This window comes from Sabethes cyaneus, chromosome 1 (assembly GCF_943734655.1).
Source record: "Sabethes cyaneus chromosome 1, idSabCyanKW18_F2, whole genome shotgun sequence".
NCBI classification, from domain to species: domain Eukaryota; kingdom Metazoa; phylum Arthropoda; class Insecta; order Diptera; family Culicidae; genus Sabethes; species Sabethes cyaneus.
Window position 1 is genome coordinate 163937875 of NC_071353.1, and position 16792 is coordinate 163954666.

The 16792-nt window shown below is 41.3% G+C and overlaps 2 protein-coding genes across 2 annotated transcripts; one reads left to right on the plus strand and one right to left on the minus strand.

Moving 5' to 3' along the window:
- Window positions 1-13761: 13761 nt before the first annotated feature.
- On the plus strand, window positions 13762-14566 carry LOC128732387 (uncharacterized). Its single transcript, XM_053825636.1, has 2 exons — window positions 13762-14004; window positions 14060-14566. The coding sequence occupies exons 1-2, from the start codon at window positions 13762-13764 to the stop codon at window positions 14564-14566; spliced, it is 750 nt and encodes a 249-aa protein (XP_053681611.1).
- A 513-nt stretch (window positions 14567-15079) lies between these two features.
- LOC128743415 (cuticle protein 18.7) lies at window positions 15080-16394 on the minus strand. Its single transcript, XM_053839991.1, has 2 exons — window positions 16206-16394; window positions 15080-16079 (listed from the first exon to the last, which is right to left on the minus strand). Exons 1-2 carry the CDS (start codon window positions 16218-16220, stop codon window positions 15114-15116), a joined length of 981 nt encoding a protein of 326 aa, XP_053695966.1. The 5' UTR covers window positions 16221-16394; the 3' UTR covers window positions 15080-15113.
- Window positions 16395-16792: the final 398 nt, after the last annotated feature.

Here is a 16792-nt window from a genome sequence, read left to right on the forward strand (position 1 = left end):
TCGACTGCTTAACACATTTGCTTGACTTACTACTCGACCCGACTGCTTGACTTAACTGCACGATTGAGCTGCTCGACTGGACTGCTTGACTGGACAGCATGATTCATCTGCCCGACTAGACTACTCGACTCAACTGCTCGATTCGACAGCTTGATTCCACTGCTCGACACGGCTCCTCGGCTCAACTGCTCGACTCGACTGATCGAATGAACTCCTTGACTCAACTACTCGATTGGACTACTCGAATCGGCTGCTCGACTGAACTGTTCAACTCGATTGCTCGACTCAACTGACAGCTTGATTCAACAGCTCGACTAGACTACTCGACTTAGCCACTCAACCTGACTGCTCGACTGAACTACTTGACTTAACTGTTTGATTCGACAGCTCGACTGAACTGCTCTATTCAACCGCTCAACTGGACTACTCGACGGAACTGCTCGACTCAACTGTTCGACTTAACTGCTCGACGGAACCGCTTGACCTGACTGCTCGACTAGACTACTCGATTCAACTGCTCGACTGGACTGCTTGACTGAACAACTTGATTTAACTGCTCGACTAGACTGTTTGACTTCTATTTTATTTGCCAGCTCGACTTAACTGCTCGATTCAACTGCTCGACTGTATGTGCTCGACTCGACTGCTTGACTCGACTCAACTGCTTGACTCGACCGCTCGAGTGAACTGTTCGACTTAACCGCTTGACCCGACTGCTTGACTAAACCATTCGATTTGACTGCTCGATTCAAGTGCTTGACTAGACTACTCGATTCAACTGCTCCACTGGACTACTCATCTTAGCTGCTCAATTAAACTGCTCGACGGGACTGTTCGAATTAACTGCTCGACTCGACCACTCGATTCGACTGCTCGACTCAACTGATCGACTCGTCTGCTCGACCGGACTGCTTGACTGAACAGCTTGATTTAACTGCTCGACTAGCCTGCTCGACTTGACGGTCGGTGTTAAATCAGACCGGACCAAGTCGCAAGATTTTAAAAAATGAGTTAATGATAGCAAACGATCAAGAATTTTCTTAGCAACATTTTACTCTAATCAGACTACATAAATGTTGCCAGTGGGACGATTCTGGAAAAAGGCGGTCAAAAGTCTTTTCTCGCTTTTCCTGACGTTTTCGAGCTTAGTTGTCTTAGGAGAAGTTTCATAAAAAAGTATTTTGCATCTAATGACATTTTCATATAATTAGATATTAAGGGGATAACAAATTTGAAAAAATTAATTTTTTATAGGAATTAGATAGCATGGCCATGTGTTCAGCAAAGCTGTATAACTTTAAATTTCATTAAACTTTGCCGAAGATGCTAAGTATCCGCATCGTATGGTTTGCGAGATAAAATTGACTTTCTGTCGTGACCCCCTTAAAATCAGTTTTTTAAACTTTTTGTACATAAAACCTCATCTAACAGGTTCGACATGTTCTAAAAACTATTTGATACTGTCAAAATACGTAACTTTCTAGAAAGTGCAAATATCATATGTTGCTTTATTTGCTTTAAAAATTGATTTAAAGCATAAATTTTACCGTTTTTACAAGTATTTTTTTTCCGTAAATAGACACCTACTGGCAGCTAAAGTTAGTATCGCTTGAACCGCCATAGAATAGTGTGCCAAAAATCTCGGCCGGGTCTGGTCGGGCATATTGACAACTAAGCTCGAAAACGTCAAGAAAAGCGAGAAAAGACTTTTGACTGCCTTTTTCCAGAATGGTCCCACTGCCAATATGGGCCAGAAATTAAAACTTCGGGACAAATATATTTGCGGTTAAGCGGCATGTCTCAGCTCAATGTGGTCTTCGGCCACTTTTTGAATAAAAAAATGATGCATCTTTTAAACTGGGGTCGTCCAATATATAGGTGTTACTTTAACAAAAATTTAAGTAATAACTTTTTGAATAATTTTTTTTCACTTTTTTGGTTTCAAAATATTAAAGATAAACCAATTTTAACTATTTTTTCTGAAGATATCAAACTTCGACCTTTTATCCATTTTCAGCAACAGACCTTTGTTTATAAACGACCCCTCAAATCACATTTCCTCTTGTAACATGTTTATTTCAACAGACAGCTCAATGTGATGTTCTAGACAACATTTTGCACATAAAAGAGGAACATTTTTTGCTGAAGACTGTTTTGCTTTTTCTGCATTAATTAATAAGATATAACTGTTTTTAGGCTAAAAACCGTCGGATGAAAAATGTGTATTTTTTCAATATATTTAAAATAATAAAATATAGCTCATCTTCCTGCACTATTAGGGTGACCATGAATTCCCCTATTAGGGTGATACAAACTTTTGTTTTCTTAAATAAAATTTATAAAAAAAAGTTTTTTTCTCCAAAAGTTGCAAAACATACTAAAATAAGCAACATTGTAACTGAATAATGTAACTATTTATCTCTTGCCGATTGCGAAATATAATGATGTGTTAAAGAAGAGCACTTAAAAATCAATCACACTCAATAACTTTGCACACGATTATTTTATTGCTTTCAAATGTTCTACAAAGTTATTCAGTATGTTGAAATACATATTTTCTGTGAAGACTGTTTGACGCTAGGACGCATATTTATTAAGTTATAAAATGTATGAAAAAAAAAATCCGCACTATTCCCAGGTACAAATTGGTATGCAAACTAATTGCAGATACTTGCAGATGGCTAAGATATTCGAATTTTTATTCAGACGATTTTTAACCTAAAATGAGTTATATCTTATTGATTAATGCATATAAAGCAAAATAGTCTTCAGCAAAAATATTCCTCTTTTATGTGCAAAATATTTTCTAGAACATCGCATTGAGCTGTCTGTTGAAATAAACATGTTACAAGAAGAAATGTGATTTGAGGGATCGTTTATATACAAAGGTCTATTGCTGAAAATGGGTAAAAGGTAGAAGTTTCATATCTTCAGAAAAATTACTTGAAATTGGTTTATCTTTAATATTTTGAAACCAAAAAGGTGAAAAAACTTTACTCAAAAAGTTATTACTTAAATTGTTGTTAAAAGTAACGCTTTAAGCTGTGCTGTGCATTCCAACTAAAAAACAATCAAGTTTCACGTGTCATGCGGGGATGTCGCAACGCAAACGCCTCGTAAATATACCACCTTACCATGTGGCATATTTCGATTGCAAAACCAGCTGTCTGAATTGACCCATTAACCAACCGCCCTCTGGGCGGCATTTTTGAATCAAAGGCTAAAAGCTACTAAATTCCATTTTCGGAAGCTGTTTTTATTGCTTTTTTTTTATAACCAACAGGTATTCTAGCAATTTCCTTTCATAACTGAAGCTTAAACGAAAGGCAACGTGTCTTTATTGCCTGAAAAATGTGATTATTTTGTACTAATTATAGTGATAAAAATTGCACTTGCACTCTAAACAAATGCGAAGTCTATATTGATGGCTATTTTTACTGCCGTCCGTCAGACGCTCTAGATCGGACGGGTTTCTTATTTGTGCAGAAGTACTTTCTATGTGCTGTTTGCCATGTTAAAGTATTGCCAATTCATACGCGCAAAATTAAGAACAGCTGCCAAGATTTGGGTAATAAAAAGTAAAATGGAAATGTTCACTCTTAAACACAGTTTTGAATTGAATTTGTAGACCAATAATGGGCATATTCAGTTTCCATTTTCTCCATCCTCGGAACACCTCTCGATGGTTTCTAGATCTAAGTAAGCTAGCAACAACGTACTGTTTTCTTTCATCCTAAAACCTGTCGCTAAAAGCTAGCCAACCCTAACCTTACTGCCTTGCATAAGTTCAAAGCCTCCTTGATAGAAACATTCCAACCAACTACGATTCACGACCAAAACCATTAGGAGAAAGATATTTTCGCTATCATCATTAACTAGCTAAAGCTAAACAAGTCCAATAAAAAACACAAAACAAAAGCCAGCTAAATAGGAGGAAAAACGACAAGACAAATCGTTTCGGTTAATCTGCTCGTAATTGAATTCCCCGTGGCGAACGCAGTGAAGCATTCGTTTTCGTTTTCTTCAATTCATCTGAGACAGTCCGCAGTCAGACCTGGGAAGAAACTATCTAATATGAGACACGGACGGACAGTGAAACCACCCCGTGTGGCCGGCAAGGCAATGCTCAGCCACCGACCGACCGTTAAACTGGATTACTCAATTCACCCGGCAAAAATAAATCAGCTTACCGTACTGTGCTACGACGGTTGCTGTTGCTGCTGCTGCTGCTGCTGCAGGTTAGGGCAGGTAACCTAAATGTTGTTTGCGCACACCGGCCCGGCGCTTGCATGTGCAATGTGCGATTTGCGCAATCTATTTATCTCACCGCCGCCACCCCCCCTCGGGTACGGTCGTCATTACAAATGCACACCCATAAGTGTTCAATTAAAATGGGTAAAAGTGCACTGAACCCCTCCCGTCCCTGCTTACGATTCTTCGGTAACCAATCTAGAGGTAGGTACTAACTAACCGAACGAACGAATTATTACAATTCGGTCGTACAACATAAGTAGATAGGTAGTAAAATAAAAAGGGAAAAAATGCAAACAATTTTCCTTTCCAGTGCGCTACCAGGCGTGAACCAGTGCCAGTGCACCCCCGGTAGCATTGCATCAGTTCAGTCGCAACATACTGGCCTACTTAGGCTGTTGAACCGATTGACCGAGCGAGCGACCAACCGACCGACCGAGGGCGCAGTAGGCAGGCTTACGGGGAAACTTTATCCTGTCTTACTTACCGACCGACCGACCCCGCACCGTCTCGTGCGTTATGCATTATCATATTATGATAGGTTATGTCTGCATCCAGCTCGCTGCTATTCAAGCGCTACCGAGCGGATATTGACCCAATAAAATCCGATGATTGATTTTGCTCCGGCTGCCGTCGGCAGCAGAATGGCGAGATGTCAATTAGTTCTGTGTGTGTTTGATAGGATAAATAAACCTTGCTCCGTTGAAGTCGTTGTTGGTTGGCCTGCCTGCCTGCGGCAGGTTTATGGTTACCGGAGCGATTGACAGACGACAGACACGACGACATGTGATGATGTTTTCGCAATGCTGTTGATTCTGGTTGTAAAAGATAGCACAACAAAAAGAAACTAACGATTAAATTGAAAACATTTTTCCGAACCGAACTGACTGACATGCAATTTCGAGTCGTTTGGCCTTCTTGGATTCTACACAGTTTGTCGCCGGCAAAGAAAAACAAATTCACTTCAAATACCTATACTCAGGCCAGGAGAGTTTGGAATAAAAACACCTAAGCAAATATTGTCGCAGCAATCTGTTTCGAGTTTCGACAAGAGCCGACAGTAAACATCCACAAATTCCCAGTTCGGCTTCAGTCTGTTCAAAACCGTCCTCAGTGTAATCTTGAGCCGAGTAAAAATAAAAAAATGAAGGCAACAAGTAGGTTTCGTCCTCGAATTACCAGTAGTCAAGTGCATGGTCCGTTAGCTGTACTATCCTTCGTGCTACTGTTGCTGGTTTCCTTAATCCTGCTATTACTTCTGCTTGTGAGTTTCACACCAGATAACTACATGTAAAGTATAGGCTCATCTTGAATAACCTCCATTATTGACGATCGCAGCCGCAGCGGCAGGACCTTCCTTTCGATTTTCCCTTCAACACCACCGACGGCGGCGCAGCCGACCGGCAGGCGAACTATCTGCGATACATCAAACGGGTCTGCCGGGTGCAGTACCGAGACCGGGAGCTCACAACACGTATGTTACGGGTAGAATTTTTTCATCCTTCTTCTTTCCGGTCGTCCCCTGAAACGACATTCAAACGTGACCACCCTTCCGCATCCCTACCTCCCACACGCGTTAGCAGGTTCTTAGAGCAAGAAAATCCACTTGGAAGACGATTAAAAGTTTTATCCGAAACAAATTATATCATGTACAGGACGAGTAGAAAGAGTAGTTTCCTAGCGACGTCGTCGACGACGACGACGACGTGTACGACACAGCACAATCGAAGGCAGCCAGCCAGCAGTGCGAGCGCCAGCCAACTTTTCCTTCTTGTTTGAACTTTTGACACATCGCAGTGGGCACTGGCGTGCCCAGGGTGAGAAACTTACAGGAGCACGTGCTTCACGTTATCTAAGTTTCCTTCGAAATTGAAAATTCCATTTTCGAAATTGAAAATTACTAATTTACAATATAAAGTCCAGAACTCCAGAATATAACTGAGTAATCATTCTCGCTGAAACGGGGCGCCACTACTGACACGAGGTCTTCAAATATTGGTACTTTTGCGCTTAATTGGTTAAAAATGGTTAAAAAATAAGAATTACACTTTTGATACCTCGAAATAGTGGACCCCTCCGTTCGCCAAGGGGCCTAACAGTTTAAAAAAAAGTTGAATTTTGAGCAAACCTTGAGATCTACTATATCATGTGATATTTCATGAATTTGCCATGAAACAACTAACAAATGGCCCGGTTCTGTAAAGAAGAAGAACAGGGCTTTCAAATGGAGTAAAAAAAATTTTTGGCGGCCATCTTGAATTTGGTCGCCATATTGGATTTTATCAAAAAAAGGCCGTTTTCACCATGAGCCCCCCAACCGATTTTCATTTTAAGGCCACCATTGGAAAGCTGAGAAAAAATGCTCAATGACATTAACTATATAAAGCAAGGTCATTTCCGAGCCACTTCAGGACCATATCCGAACCACTTCAGAACTATTTGCATGCCACTTCAGAGTCATTTCAGGACCCATTTCTGAGCCACTTCAGGACCTTTTCCGAACCACTTCTGTGCCATTTCAGGACAGTTTTCCGAACCACTTCAAGGCCATTTTTATGTCCCTTCAGGGACATTTCAGAACCCTATTTCGGACCACGTTAGTGCCATTTCGGGACCATTTCCGAGCCAGCAATTCCGAACTGCTTCAGGGGCACATTAAGGCCATTTGAGGATTATTTACGAGCGCCATTTCAGGATCATTTCCAACCCGCTTCAGGGTCATTTCCGAGCAATTTCTTGATCATTTCCTAGTCACTTCAGGATCATTTCCGAGCCACCTCAGGACCATGTCCGAACCACTTCAGAACTATTTGCAAGCCACTTCAGGGCCACTTTAGAGCCATTTCAGGACCATTTTTGAATCCCTTCTGCATTATTTTCGAACCATTTCAGGACCACTTTAGGACCATTTCCGAGCCACTTTAGAATCACTTCAAGACTGATTCCAGGTCAATTTAGGACCATTTCCGAACCACTTCAGAGTCTCGTAACCGTCATTTCAGCAGCCATTTCTGAACCACTTTAGGACCTTTTACGAACCACTTCAGTGCCATTTCAGGATAGTTTTATGAACCACTTCAAGACCATTTTTAAGTCACTTCAGGGTCTTTTCAGAACCCTATTTCGGACCGCTTTAGTGCCATTTCAGGACCATTTCTGAGCCAGCGATTCCGAACTGCTTCAGGGGCACGTTAGGGCCATTTTAGGACCATTTACAAGCGCCATTTCAGGATCATTTCCAAGCCGCTTCGGGATAATTTCTGAGCCACTTCTGGATCATTTCAGGACCAACTCCAGGTTACTTCAGAATCATTTCCGAGCCACCTCAGGACCATCTCCGAACCACTTCAGAACTATTTGCAAGCCACTTTGAGTCATTTCAGGACCATTTCTAAACCACTTCAGGACTAATTCCGAACCATTTCAGGACTACTTTAGGACCATTTCCGAGCCACTTTAGAATCACTTCAAGACCGATTCCAGGTCTATTTAGGACCATTTCCGAACCACTTCGGAGCCTCGTAAGGGTCATTTCAGAACCCTTTTCCGAACCACTTTAGTACCATTTTAGGACAATTTCTGAGCCACTTCAAGACCATTTTTTGGTCATTTTAAAACTCTATTACGGATTACTACAGGACAATTTTTGAGCCATTATTCACGAACCACTTCATGGGCACGTTAAGGTCATTTTAGGACCATTTACGAGTCATTTCAGGATCATTTCCAAGCCGCTTCAGGGTCATTTTCGAGCAACTTCTGGATCATTTCCTAGTCATTTCTTGACCAGTTCCGAGCCGCTTCAGGACTATTTGCGAGCCACTTCAGTGCCACTTCGGGCCTTTTCAGAACCATTTCCGAACCACTTTAGGACCATTTCCGCGTCGCTTTAGAACCATTTCAGGACCGATTTCAAGTCACTTTGGGACGATTTCCGAACCACTTCAGGGCCACGTTAGGGTCATTTCAGGACCCTTTTCCGAACCACTTCATGACCATTTCCGAATTACTTTAGTGCCATTTGAGGAACATTTTTCCGAACCACTTCAAGACCATTTTTAAGTCACGTCAGGGTTATTTCAGAAACCTATTTCGGACTACTTCGGGACCATTTCTAAGTCATCATTCCCGAACCTCTTCAGGGGCACGTTAGGGCTATTTTACGAGCCATTTCAGGATCATTTTCAAGTCGCTTTAGGGCCATTTCTGAGCCATTTTTGGATTATTATTTAATATTGTAATGTTTCTGTAATCTCTTTGAATAAAAGACCCGCAACCTGAATTTCAAGATGGCATGAAAGTGGCCTTCGATCACCACAGGCAGCTGATCAAATTTCACATTTAGGAGTTTCAAACCGGTTCGTAACGTGACTAAAGTTATTTGTTCGGGATAGAGTTTTTGCATGTTTTTTTCCATGTGTGGACTCATCACTGCGACCAGTATAGCTGATCTATTGTGATGTTGCCCGGGTGTTTGCTGTCTGGCCTGCACTGCATTTCTTTTTGCTATAATCGCTAGTGAGTGAGCAATATGCTTATTAAATTTTATGCATGCTTGTGGGTATTGGGGTTTACTCTTCCTTCAAAGCTTGATCTACTTTACAAAAAAGTAAACATCATACAGTCCTTTGGAAAGTAAGGAAGTGCCTGATGCGAATGATTAATTGGATGTACTGAAAAATTTGATATAGATCAAAAATATATCGGGGCAATGGCAGAGGGGTTCGTACCAACGCTCTCTTGGTTGGTACCCGAGTGTTTTACTAACTAAACTACTGCCACCCGCTATATTAGGTAGTCTAATATCTAATTTTGTTTTATTGTTCCGACTCTATCACTTCCGCATCAGTTTCCAAAATAGTTTACGTCTCGACCGCGTATATCCATATAGGAGTAAATTAAAAAAATATCCTAAAGCCCACCAATCCAAGAGTCCAACACACTGGTGTGCCTAGGCTGGGGCACAGTGGTTCCTGATTTAATGTATAATACAATAGTTCTTCAAGGTGTAACCGCTAAATCCGGAAATCTATCTTTTACCCTTTTTCAGCAATAGACTTTTGTTTATAAACGACCCCTCAAATCACATTTCTTCTTGTAACATGTTTATTTCAATAGACAGCTCAATGTGATATTCTAGACAACATTTTGCACATAAAAGAGGAATATTTTTGCTGAAGACTGTTTTGCTTTTTCTGCATTAATTAATAAGATATAATTGTTTTTAGGTTAAAAACCGTCTGATGAAAAATGTATATCTTTTCAAGGGTGGTGTCTTCGGAGAAGTATATTTATAAAGTTGGTTCAAATATCTAGGGCTCCAAAAGGCCTAAAGCTCTAAATGTAGAAGAACCCAAAAATCTAAATTCCTAAAAATACAAAGTACAAGAGTGCAAATATTTAAAAGTTAAAACGCCCAAAAGACCAGAAGAGCAAATATTTACAACTTGTTGCAAGTCTAAAAAAGCTAAAAATTCCAAAATTCCAGAGTACAAAGATTAAGTGTAAAGACGTTCTTCGCTTTCAGAACTTCAGAGCCAGGGCACAATGTGGTAAGAACAGATTACTTGACATTTTGATACAAACACTATAGCATTCTAATTATGCGTTCAAGAGTTATCATCTTTAAAAGAAAGTTGTTTGCATAATATCTGGGAAGAGTGTTAAACATGAAAAATCATTTAAAAAAATCAGACTATTTGTAACCTGGCGTTCGTCTAGATAATAATCAACACTAGAGCTTTTTATGAGTGTACTTTCATAAAACATTGTCATTACCCTATTTGCATCTTTGATTGCCCGTTAAAGGGTTGAAGCGAATTTAAAAGTTCATCGGTTCGGAAATCCCAAGTTCTATAAGTTCAATGACCAAAAAGACGGATAGTCCAAGAGCTCAAACGTCGAAAGGAATGGAAAAGTCTTAGAGTGTATAAATCCAAAAGTCGAACAGTAAATAGAATAAGTATCAGTAAATTAGATTAGAAAAATACTCTCAAAAGGAGGAGGAAAATTGACAGGACAGTTATCTGAGTCTAACTAAAATATAAAACTGTTTTAAAATAAAAGGGTCTTAGAGGGTCAAATGTTGAAAATCCCAATGTTAAAAAGTTCAAACGATCCAAAAGCATAAAAAAGAAAAAAGAAGAAGGTTCACCAGTCTAGTACAAAAGTTTGACGGTCAACAAGTCCACGCGCATCCAAATTGTGAACGCACAAACGTCCCGGAATTCAAAAGCTAAAATGTCTAGAAGACCACAAATTCAAACATTTAGAGTCCATTTACCCGAGAGATTGAAAGTTTAATTAAATATGAAGTGCTGTAAATCATAATTGGGGCTATTTTAGAGCAAAAAGTGGAAGGTTGTTTTCAAGACTCAACCGCCTGTTTAACGTAGGACTATGTAAAGTTAATGCTATTAAGTGCTGGTGCAAAGCACAAAAAGCCTGCGGCACTGTTCACCTGTTTTGATACCTAAATAGTCTTCAGGCCAATTAGCAGATTTTTGATAATTGCCTAGCTTATAATAAGTATTAGCGCCTCACAAAAAAATGATCTCATTGGGTTTTGGACTCCTAAGAAACTGCATCCGGCAGATAGCACCACCTTGTGCTTTATTTGCGGGAAAGGGTTTCTGGTTGATTTAATAAGGAAGGATCCTGGTTAAAAAACTATTTTGCAAAGCGAAGAAATAAAATAGTTTGAAGCTTTTTTCTTCTAATTTCTTTGGTTTTATCAACGACGTGGCTAGAGGGTGCTACCTGTACCAACTTAGCAACGAAACTAATAATGAAATAATGTGCTGAAAACTGTAGTAAATTTGTAAGAATTGTTCAACTTTACGTGGAAACTTCAGGAGTTTCTTGCAAAATTCAATCTTTTAATGGAAACTAAACGAAAGGCACATCTTTTGTGGTTCGAATGGTATACGAACCATAAAAATATACTTAGAATTGGCTGAGCTATAAGCGTTCAAAATCTATCACTTTTTCGTGTCATGATTATCTTTGCTTTCTTAGCATGCCACCCTATTAAAGCAAGACGTAGTTCTACATAAAAAAAAAGAAATCTAGTAGCTCCACGTACAAAAATCCGAAGGTCGAAAGGTTTAAAAATCTAATGCTGAAAATTCAAAAAATGGAAGAGATAGAATGTCAAAGAGCCAAACAATAAAAAAATACAAAATCCAAGAGTTCTAACACTTCTAAGGCAAAAGCCTAGGACTATGAAAGTCCGAAAAGCTAAAACTGTCAAAGCCTGTAAGTCTAAGAGTACAAGTTGTTTACGAAACATTAAAGATCGAACGGGCCAAAATTGTTGGCAAAATTAATGGTCTAAAATTGTTGGAAAGTTAACATGAAATAAAGATTCAAATGTCAAAGTTTTATGTTCTAAGTTCCATAAGTCCACAATCCCGAAAACCGCGCAATTCAAAAATAAAAAATGTAAAGCAAAAAAGCTCCCAAGAGTTCAAAAGTTAAAGATACTTATTCTGCAAAGCGAGTGACGTGACAAGGTTAATTTTTTCGAGTCGAATCCAATGACGTGTGAGTTTTACAACGAATATTTCGCGGCATGCGACTCAATTCGCGTAACACTGAAGTAAATGCGAATGACAATGCAACGAAAATTGGCATCTCACGTCACTCGCCTCGCAAAATAGACGCCAATATAACCATAATCTAAAAGATCACAAATTTCAAAGTTTAAAAAACTAAATATAAAAATATTTAAAAGTGAAAGCTGTTAATAAAACGTAACCATTTGAATCAAAATGCAGCTTGAAAAATTGGGTATGTTGCTGCTTCGTCGTAATTGCCTATTCCCGTCCTATCCAACACAAATTTTTAAAAATATCAGCATTTTTATGACACACAATGCTAAACTAGTTATTCCCTAATATTTTAGTTAGTTGTCTATCATACGCGATCATTCAAAGTGAGCTGAGATAATCTATTTAAATGCTTTTTATCATTAAAGAAGTCCTACCAGCCAAATTTCCTACGTTTTTTCGTGCGACGAAGAAGAAAATGTCGACTAATCGTTTTAATTTCCGTCATTCATAAATGCAAATAACTCACGCAAGGCATTGCCGTTATTCTACAGCCAGAAAAACTTGCCTGACCTGCTGAAATTTTACAGAATAACATTTGTCATGCCGTCCTACACAAATACATGCGCGCTAGCTTCGTAAACCTTGTTGTGATTTTTAGTTCGGACGATGAAACATTTTGATGGACGGATTTTAAAACGGTACGACTAATTTAAGATATAAAGTCAGTTGCATAATTTGAATAGAATACTTTAATAATCGCTTTTTAGTGAATTCAAGGGCATGGATCGGAAGGTAAGTGTATTTGAATCAAATCAGCAGTAGAACTTTTGGAGTATTCATTAAATCCCCCTAAGAAATGATGGAAATTAGAGTTGCCAAAACCGAACTGTACCCTTCAGAAAGTTGTACCCACCAGCCGCCATGATCGCTCGTGGAAAGCTGGATTGAGATCCAATTTCAAGTCCTATTTTAAGTCCAATTTTAATTTAAAGTCCTATTTCATGTGGTATTTGAACTTCGGTTTCAGATTCAACTTTAAGTTCCGTTTGAAATACAACTTCAAATAAATATTCAATTTTTAGAGATGATTTCTTCGGCACTCCTGTCTCTAGTTAGCAGCAAAATCGACGTTTTGCTTCTACACTCGACGTTTCGGTAACTGTTTTACATCTTTTTCAAGTATGCCAGAATTTATTATAAATTTATTTGTTTTCTTGCTTCTGCTTTGTTGTCGTGTGAAATGTAAATTTGCTCTGTAATCATCCATGTAATTAAGAGTAATCATCCATGTAATTAGAGCATTAGAGCAAACCACTAAAATAAAGTCTTACTTATCGTTTATGCTTTCAATTTTAAGTCCAAATTCGAAGCAAGCGAATAAGAATATTGGTCAAAAGCTCAAACAATAAAAAACTACAGGAATGCAAGAGTTCTGAGGCAAAGAAATATAAAAGACGAAAAATTCAAAAATGCGAAAGGGAATCCACAAATGCGAGTCCAAGAGTTTAGAAAAGTAATGGTGAAAATCAAAACTTAAAGATTGAGATAAAATGTAAACTTTTGTTCATGTGAAAAATTCAAATGGTCGAAGAGTTTGAAGCTCCATAAGTCCACAATCCCAAAAGTAAAAACAAATAAAAAATTGAAAGTGAAAAAGTTATTATATCCAAAACCTAAAAGTTCAACAGTAAAAACCTTTGAATCAAATAATTAAAATAAAATCGTAAAATATATTAAACTGGTCTGCATAAAATTGCAAACAATTAGTACCCCTTCTACTATTAAAGACCTTAGACACGCCCGTGACCGCACCGCATGGCATGACTAAAAGAGTAGGCGACGACTGTGACAGCGCGCGTGTGTGTGTGTATCTTTGAGAAATAGAGAAATGGATACAGAATGTGCAATCACTTTTGAAACTATCTTTCCCATTTTTTTTTTCCTATATTCCTGCATGATGATACAAAACAAAACAACAATAAAAAAAAAACTAGTAGCTGCAGAACAGCTCAAGGATAATTTCGTTACGGTACAGTTGCACGGAGCAGGAGCCGAGCCGGGCCAAACTTTCAGCTGGTGCAAAACTTTCGACCGGAATGCTTCCTTTGCCGGCTTAAACCGGCTTCGGTGGCTGCGCCCTTTTCGTGAAGCTTCCGATCCGTCCACCATCAGCACCAGCACTAATAATCCAACGACAAAGGTTAGTCGAATCTAATTTCAACCTGCGGTTAATAATAATAAACCGTTTTAACTAGAACCGCATCATGCTGGTGGAGCATCCGCTCCTGCGGTTGGCCCGTTTCTATCGGGACGGTCTGCGGGACGCCGCACCCGACAGCCCTCTGTTCGTTCTGAGCCGAGAAATCCGCTCCCGATCGGGGGATGCGATCGACCTGCAGCGGGCGCCCACTTTCGAGCAGTTTCTCCGCTTCGCACTGTCGGACCGGAACCGGTGGAATCCGTACGGCGCGTACTGGCAACCGTACAGCGTCGTCTGCGAACCCTGCCTGCTGCAGTACACGGCGGTGCTCAAACTGGAACCGGACTGGTTGGGGTTCGGCGCTGCTGAGCAGTCCGCCCGCGAGTGGCAACAGGAAGCGGCCCAACTGCGAGGGATGTACCAAATGGTTGGGGAAAAATTGATGGAACAATTGATGGACTACTACCGGGACGATCTGACGGTTTTGGTCTACCAAGCGGACCGGTTCTACCAGGAGGTGTACCGAAATTGGGAAATCGAAATAGTTCAGGTGAGACCTTAAGTTAAGCGTGAACTTACCCGGCTTCAAAAACTGGCAACTAGGAAATCGGAAGGGGTCGACCGATGGACGCTGTGAAGAAGAAAAACAAAGGGGACAAACAATAAAAAGAAAAACAAATTGTTTCGGGTTTTTTCCAAACTACTTTTCAGAGTAGTACTTTGCATTACTTTGCAATAATTCTATAATTACACGAGGCTAGCGATATTTACATTAAATAGGTTAGGTGTATACTTGTGTGTTTATGTGTTTGTGAGTGATAGAGACACATTATTTCGATGACACAGACTATTCCAGATTCGTTCGGCTATATTCTACTATTATTACTTGCTTCGAAGCTAGTCCCCTGTGCCCCCCTCGGTCCGTTGTATCAGTGGCGGACGAGGGGGACGACGCAGGGGGACAACTCTTCCTACTTTTTTCCGTGACAGTTACTTAAATCGCGGCTTTTTATTTGGCACTCAATAGTCGGCTCGGAGATCCGGAAGCTCTGCGTAGCAATCGAAGAGGGGGGAGGTCAGTGTATGGGTCCAGGCATTCGATTTCGGAGTTAGTAGCTTTCCTTTTCGTACAGTTCCGGTTTGTAGGATCCATCGTCTTCGGGTCCGTGTGGTCCGCCATGGGCACTGGCCGCTGCCACCGCGTTCAGGTGGAAGGCCTTGGCGTGCTGCACTTCTGGAGTTTCAACTGGAACTCCGTTGTGGATGACGGGGACGTGCTGAGGTCCCTTCCACGGACCGTACGTGTGGTCGTGGTGGATTTCTTGGTGGGCTGGACCCTGGTAGTGTTCAGGGGCAGGACCGTATGCCTGGACCTTGGCATAAGCGGCAGCGTGGGCAGCTTTAGCGTGCTGAACCTCTGGGGTTTCCACCGGAACTCCTTTGTGGATCACTGGAATGTGGATGGGTCCGTGCCATTTTTGAACTGGCTCTTCGTGATGATCCCACTGGCTTGGCGCAGCTACTGGACCGTAGCCAGTTTTGACGGAAGCGTGGGCGGCCAGATGAGCAGCCTTGGCAGCGGCGACTTCCGGGGTTTCTGCGGGGACATGATTCCATGGGGCGGCGTAGATCGAGCGGCGGTGCAGTCTAGACTTGGCTTCGGCGTGAGCGGCAAAGTGGGCAGCCTTGGCAGCTTGAACCTCAGGGGTTTCCAGAGGAGCGCCGTTGTGACCCAGCACGACCGGAGCGTAAGCCCACGGGGAAGCATAATGGCCATAAGCAGGGGCGACTGGGTGCAGTGGAGCAGGTGCTTTCGGTAGATTGGTGCCAACCACCTGGAAGCCATGATGGGGATCGGCGGTGTATTTCACTGTCTGCACGTGGCCATCACCGTCAACGTACGAGTAGCCCCCGTGGGTAATACCATGGGCGTCCTTGGTTTCGTGCTTCTGTGAATTCGGATCCGCGTAACCGTACGAGTAGCCACCGAGTCCATCATGTGCCTGGTACTGGGAGGACAGCGCGTGGTACGCCCCAGAACAAGCCGAAGCCAGCAGAAGTACGGATCCCAACACCTAGATGGAGAAGGGATCATCAAAACTCACAATTACACCAATTATTGAACACAGGTTATGCAACAACGGAATCACTCAACCGAATCCCACCCGAAACACCGGAAAAAAGAACTGCAAACTACTTACAAAGGCTCTCATCATGCAAAAACACTTGCACTACACGTTGTTTTGTTATAACACGGTAAACAAATCAAACCGAAAACTAGCTCCAACTTGCAAACAAAAAACAAAACAACATAAACTGATCACACTATTGAGTGCACACACTTTCAGCTTCAAAAAAAAGGGTGTTGATGTTGAAGTGGGTGAAGTGAAAAAAAAGGCGAAAAACCTCCTAGCTCTGCTCCGGACTAGGACTGTTTGCGAACTGTGCCTTCACGGTTGGAAGGGAAGCGATTTTATACCGACCGGTTTGCCTCCTTCTTCGGCTAGCCTAGCAAGGGGGGCCAGCGGAGCTGGGCTTGGGATCGCGTGTTCCTCCGGCTCCGGCCAGAGCTTGGCTTGGCTAGCCGAAAAGCATTTCCATCATCAGGCAGGACGACGCGACGACGCGATCGCGTTGCAGCTCTCTTTTTCCACCAAACCATTCGTCGGTCGTCGGTCGGTTGGTTCAATTCAGTTCAGTTCAGCGTTCAGCTGACGACGGTGCCGGTGGGTGGAAAGCAAGAAAATTCAAAATTATAATGTGCTCGACCACGACCAAGAGATCCGGC

Excerpts from the sequence above, each read along its gene's own strand:
- LOC128732387 (XM_053825636.1), top strand. The coding sequence starts at position 13,762 with ATGATACAAAACAAAACAACAATAAAAAAAAAACTAGTAGCTGCAGAA. Across the intron at positions 14,005-14,059 it reads CTAATAATCCAACGACAAAG|AACCGCATCATGCTGGTGGA; the intron begins GTTAGTCGAATC and ends CGTTTTAACTAG.